This window comes from Phaethon aethereus (assembly GCF_964289735.1).
Source record: "Phaethon aethereus genome assembly, chromosome: 4".
Classification (NCBI taxonomy): domain Eukaryota; kingdom Metazoa; phylum Chordata; class Aves; order Phaethontiformes; family Phaethontidae; genus Phaethon; species Phaethon aethereus.
The window spans coordinates 78,865,607-78,871,952 of NC_138578.1; the positions used below are offsets into that span (position 1 = coordinate 78,865,607).

At 42.4% G+C, this 6,346-nt stretch overlaps 1 protein-coding gene across 1 annotated transcript in view; it reads left to right on the forward strand.

The window, feature by feature from the left end:
• Positions 1 to 5,149, forward strand: part of RMND5A (required for meiotic nuclear division 5 homolog A) — a gene marked incomplete at its 5' end in the record, with an annotated part of 29,053 nt that extends 23,904 nt beyond the window's left edge. Inside the window, 2 exons of the mRNA XM_081999386.1 lie at positions 3,550 to 3,704; positions 5,064 to 5,149. Of these exons, the coding sequence (XP_081855512.1) occupies positions 3,550 to 3,704; positions 5,064 to 5,127 (219 nt within the window). The 3' untranslated portion in view covers positions 5,128 to 5,149. The remainder of the gene's footprint in view (positions 1 to 3,549; positions 3,705 to 5,063) is intronic.
• Positions 5,150 to 6,346: the final 1,197 nt, after the last annotated feature.

Genomic DNA, 6,346 nt, shown 5'->3' on the forward strand with positions numbered 1-6,346 from the left:
CGGTGAAGAAATTTTTCCTAATACCCAGTCTAAATCTTCCTTGTCGCAACTTGAGGCCATTTCCTATTGTCCTATCGCTAGTTACTTGGGAGAAGAGACCAACACCCACCTCACCACAATCCCCTTTCAGGTAGTTGTAGAGAGCAATGAGGTCTCCCCTCAGCCTCCTCTTCTCCAGACTGAACAACCCCAGTTCCCTCAGCCGCTCCCCATAAGACTTGTGCTCCAGACCCCTCACCAGCTTTGTTGCCCTTCTCTGGACACGCCCCAGCACCTCAATGTCCTTCTTGTAGTGAGGGGCCCAAAACTGAACACAGGATTTGAGGTGCGGCCTCACCAGTGCTGAGTACAGGGGCACAATCACTTCCCTACTCCTGCTGGCCACACTATTTCTGATACAGGCCAGGACGCTATTGGCCGCCTTGGCCACCTGGGCACACTGCTGGCTCATACTCAGCCGGCTGTCAACCAGCACCCTTTTCCAAAAGGGGTGTCCTTTTCTGCCGGGCAGCTCTCCAGCCACTCCTCCCCAAGCCTGTAGCATTGCATGGGGTGGTTGTGACCCAAATGCAGGACCGGGCATGTGGTTTCTATAGTTCTGCTGACCCTCTCTCCTCCAAGACCCTCAGATTTGCACTTACCTGTTGCAAAGTCCATGTTTTTTTGCAGTTTCTTGATGACCTGTCAATTAGTGTGACTGACAAGGTTGTTTCTTGTTATTGTCTCCATTATGTTTCTCTGTCAGGTTTATGTTTCTCTGTTTTGTTTCTTGTTCCCCTCTTTACCTGTTATCCCCTTTCACATTGAAAAGGTCTTTGATTGAACGACCTTAACAAAACAGGTACTCTCACCTTCCACTTAGCCTTCCACTGAATGTATGAGATGTTTCTTTATAACTGGAAAGGAAATGCATCCCACTGAGAAACATTAACTTCCCCTAGCTATGCTTGAACTGTGTCCATGAGTTGCTTTGCAGTAACTGTCAGACAGATAGGAGATGAAAGAATTAGTGCTACATCTGGGGACACAAGAACTGGATTGGGATCCAGTGCATTGTGCTTCAACCACAACTCATTTGTATCAGTTGAACTTCAGTTGTTAAGAAACCCCAGTTTCCCTTTATAGCTTTTACCAGGTGTGTGCAGCTCTCCAGTGGCCTGCTCCTGATTTGCAAAGAAAACCTATTTTGTGCAAACTGGGCATGAATTGAATTAGCCACTTTGATTGCAGCTGTGAGAGATTGAAAGTGTGTGTGTTGAGTTTCTCCCAGCTATGTTTTCTGTAACGCTGAGAGTATAACCTCCAAATTTGAGATTCATGCTGTGCTGTACCGACAGGAATGATTGGCTAGGGAGCATTTGGGAAACGATTGCTGTCAGATGCAGATCAGTTAATAGTATTTATATGCCTCCTTGCATATTCTAAACATAAGGGTCTCTAGCGTGTACTGCTAAGGCAGTATGGGGATGGGAAGCCTTATTTTCATTGTGCAAAGGCAGAGATGAAGTTGCATGAAAATGTTATATTGTCAGATTTTGTTGAAGGTTAAACCTGTCAGAACTGAGGACTGGTCAGAGCCTGGAGCTTCAGGTACAGAAGCTGTGATTTTTTGCAGTTCTCAACAAATTCCTGAAGTCATGTACCCATTATTCTCTGTGAGATGTCCTTAATCAAATCATTTGGTCCTGATGGCAAGAGCTGTGCTGTACCAGCGTCTTCTGTGCTGGCATTGAAAAGAAATGATTGTGATACACTTCATTATGCATAGAATAGTTTGGGTTGGAAGGGACCTTCAAAGGCCATCTAGTCCAACCCCCCTGGAGTGAGCAGGAACATCTTCAACTAGATCAGGTTGCTCAGAGCCCCGTCCAACCTGAATGTTTCCAGGGATGGGACATCTACCATCTCTCTGGGCAACCTGGGCCAGGGTTTCACCACCCTCACTGTGAAAAATTTCTTCCTTCTATCTATTCTGAATCTACCCTCTTTTTAGTTTAAAACTGTTACCCCTTTTCCTATGGCAACAGGCCCTGCCAAAAAGTCTGTCCCCATCTTTCTTACAGACCCCCTTTCAGTACTGGAAGGCTGCAATAAGGTCACTCTGGAGCCTTCTCTTTTCCGGGCTGAACAATGCCAACTCTCTCAGCCTGTCCTCACAGCAGAGCTGTTCCAGCCCTCGGAGCATTTTGGTGGCCTCCTCTGGACCCTCTCCAACAGGTCCATGTCTCTCCTGTACTGAGGGCTCCAGAGCTGGACACAACACTGCAGGGGGGTCTCACCAGAGTGGAGTAGAGGGACAGAATCCCCTCCCTGGCCCTGCTGGCCACACTGCTTTGGGCTGCGAGTGTACATTGCCAGTTCATGTCCAGCTTTTCATCCACCAGTCCCTCCAAGTCCTTCTCAGCAGGGCTGCTCTCAGTCCCTTCATCCCCCAGCCTGTACTGATACCAGGGGTTGCCCTGACCCAGGTGCAGGACCCTGCACTTGGCCTTGTTGAACCTCATGAGGTTCACACAGACCAATTCCTTGAGCTTGTCCATGTCCCTCTGGATGGCATCCTGTCCCTCAGGCATGTCAACCGCACCACTCAGCTTGGCGTCATCTGCAACCTTGCTGGGAGTCCACTCGATCCCACTGTCTGTCATCAATGAAGATATTAAAGAGTACTGGTCCCAATACGGACCACTGAGGGACACCACTTGTTCACTGATCTCCATGTAGATCTAGATCCATTGACCACTACCCTCTGAATGCGACCCTCCCTCCAATTCCTCATCCACCCAGCAGTCCACCCATCAAATCCATCTCTCTCCAATTTAGAGAGAAGGATGTTGTGAGGACTGTGTCAAAAGCCTTACAGAAGTCAAATAGACGACATCAGTAGCTCTTCCCTCGTCCACTGATGTGGTCAGTCCACCATGGAAGGCCATTAGGTTGATCAGGCAGGACTTGCCCTTGGTGAAGCCATGCTGACTATCTCGAATCACCTCCCTGTCCTCTGTGTGGCTTAGCATAGCTTCTAGGATGATCTGCTCTATGATCTTCTCAGGCACAGAGGTGAGGCTGACAGGTCGGCTATTGAAATGGCACGTAGGTGTTCGGGAGAGTCTTTCAAGAAGCTGTAGAACATTAACATAATCAGTTCAAGCATTTTTATCTTTTTCTGCCCCCCCCCCCCCTCCGTTTTCCTCCCTTAAATATGATCTATCATCTAAAGTACTTTGGAAATCATTGGCTTGGAAATGCAGAAAGTCTTGTTGGTCATCACCTGAGTTTTCCTGCCAGGGCATAGATCTGCACTGAAATATTCACTTGTCCTTTGGCAGAATAGGCTGCTTTGTTGGGGATGGGAAGAAGCAACATAAATCACCATTTTAAGATCAAAATCAAGTGTTTTTGGCTGGGAAGTTGTCAGGCATCCACACAATGGATTTTGCAGCCTTCACAGCTGAATTGTGAAATCCGTTAAGTAAGGGCCATGACCTAAAAGGGATAATTGTCTGGAAATGTACTTTCCCAAGATAAATTGTTCTGTAATTTCTTTTACAGATTGAAGTGGACCTTGGTAAAAAGTGCTGGTATCATTCAATATTTGCCTGTCCCATTCTTCGTCAGCAAACAACAGATAATAATCCACCTATGAAATTAGTCTGTGGTCATATTATATCGAGAGATGCTTTGAATAAAATGTTTAATGGCAGCAAGTAAGTATCATTCTTTTATTTCGAGCAACATATAGACAAGCACAAATCTTAAGAATAGAATACTGTGTTTTGGGAAACTTGAGTCCATAATTACTTAATTGGTGGAAGCTTGTTAATCTTGGAGAATGATTTAGAAACCAAGTAAGCCCAATTGATGCACTGAGAAAACCCTCTGATGTTGTAGAAAGTGAGATTACATGAAGGAATGCAGTGAACAGAGTAATTTTCCAAGTTGTAAGTACCATTGTGTTGTCTTAAATTCAAAATGGAGGCTTTTACACACCCAGTTTTTTCATTGGGAGCAAGGTTAGTATGCATGAAACATCCCTTAAAAAAATAAAATTAAACCTCTGTGGAAATACAGTTTAGTAATTGAGCAGGTAGTTGAATTATTGCTGTAGAAATACTGCTTTGTAGAGGTCAGCAGGATGCCTACAGGCTTTTGGGAAGGAGGAAGAAGGAGGGAGAGAGCTATACAGATTTCCTCAAGGAAGAACCAGTAGTAATTTGGATTGAATATATGCAGCTTCCATGGAGGCTGTCAGCTTAATTTAGAGCCTTAAGTTGTTTTGCAAAAAACAGTGTGAATTGATGCTATAAATGAAAATGTTGAGTGATGTTTGCATTCTTTGCCCTGCTAGAAAAGCCTAAAGGTACGCCTTTATGGGTGACTTCAGCCATTTTAAGCCTGTAAACTTGCTGCTAAACTATTCCTGTCCCCAGTCACTCATGCCTGATGCTTTCGTTGATAGCTTTAGTGGCAGCACAGCTCTGAAAATATTGGGACGGGGGGATGAAAGGCCCAAAATTAGAGTTGGGGGAAAATGGATCAATGCTAGAAGAAATATTGTAAGCAGGTGGAATTGTATATCTAGTGGAGACCTCAGCAGGGAGGCCAGGCTGACCTCTTCAGTCATAGACTGCAGGAGCTGATCTGAGTTGTAAAATCACAGCATTTTGGGAACCAGATAGTAAAATGCACTAGTTGCTGAGGAAGTCAAAGTGAAAGCTACTAGCCTGTTTAAAATTACTAAAATGCAACAAACTAATCCAGAAGTAGAAATAATAGATTAATTATGAAGAGTAATTTCTTGGTATTTAATAATTCAAGGGTGTGTGGGTGAAATGTGAGAAAGAATGTAATTAGAAGAAAAAGTGTGATAAGGTCTCTCTCAGCTAAAGGTGACTTAATGGACCCAAGTAAAGAATAATGGCTTAAGAGTACATTTGTTTCATGCTGCAGGGGAAAAAAGAGGAAGGACTATCACTGCAAACTTGATACCTTTGTAATGGATGAAAAAGCTTAATGCGCAGTTGTTGCACATTGCCACAATTCTAACGCGTTATCTTTGTCCCCAGATTAAAATGCCCCTATTGTCCGATGGAACAGAGCCCTGGAGATGCCAAACAGATATTTTTCTGAAGAAAAGTTTCATTATGCAGTTTGTAAGTGACACTCTGGATTTTGGGTGCATTTCAGGAGAATTAAAACACACTTGTTCCATTTTATGCAGCAAACTGAGGACTCCTATGTTTGTATAAGCTAATGCTACAGAAACTTTGCCAACATTTAGTATATACTACCAAGTGGAAAGCTACAGAAATATTATTACCATAGGGCTTTACTATACTCTTGGTCTCCATACCTGATCAAGTTACTACACCAGCAGTTGTCATTCAATGCAGGTTTTTTGTACTTAATTATATGGTTGACTTTTTACTTTTTAAAAGCAGAAATTGATCACCCCCATTTGTTTAATATTCTTCCTGCTATTATTCTATCATTCTATTGATAACTGTCACCTTAGAGAATGTTTGTGGAAAAAGTTTTATTTCCCATAATGTGTACATAATTAAAGGTAAATACTTCAGGAAAAAAAGTTTGATAAATGGAATAGTGGTTATAAAACTAATTTGTATTTTTTTCGCAGAAAAAGCTGTGATATATTCTGAGTTTTTCTTTCAAACATTTTTTCAACTTTTACATAGAATTCAAAGTAAAGGTGCATATATATAAAGTATATAAAATATATAGCCCCAGGGGGCTACCTGTTAAAATCCATCACTAATTTATAAGGATGGTGTGTGGCTAAATTACTACTGGAGCAGAGAGGGAATAGGAAATCCTGTTCCTTTTGGTTTCATAATTGAGAAGCGTTTGTGTAAGAGAACATTCAATAAATTCTGAAGTGGAAATGCTTTTAGTCAATGACATTTGCTCTCTGGCCTTTGTAGTCACGTTCTTTGAACTTTGTATTCAGGATTAGGCTATAAATGTCATGTTGCTGTATAGTTTAATAGTCATTATAGTGTGCTATTTATAAACAGTTATCAAAACCAAATAAATTGTAGAAGTATTCATTGTTAAATGGGAGAAAAGCATGTTCTGATGCAATCTGCTGATCATGACTCTGCACTTGGCAGAACTGGGCCCTACATCATATATTAGGAGGTAGCGAGTTTTCTGTAGCTTAAGAACACTTTGCTTCTAGCCTTGTTTTTGTAGTGGAATATTACTGCCATTGCCACTTTTTCTGCTAAATTTGTCATATTGTTGACTAGGTAAATTTGTACTCATAAACGAGATGTAGATCACGGCAGTTAAATCTTTTCTAGTGTGCATATATTTGTATTTATTGCAC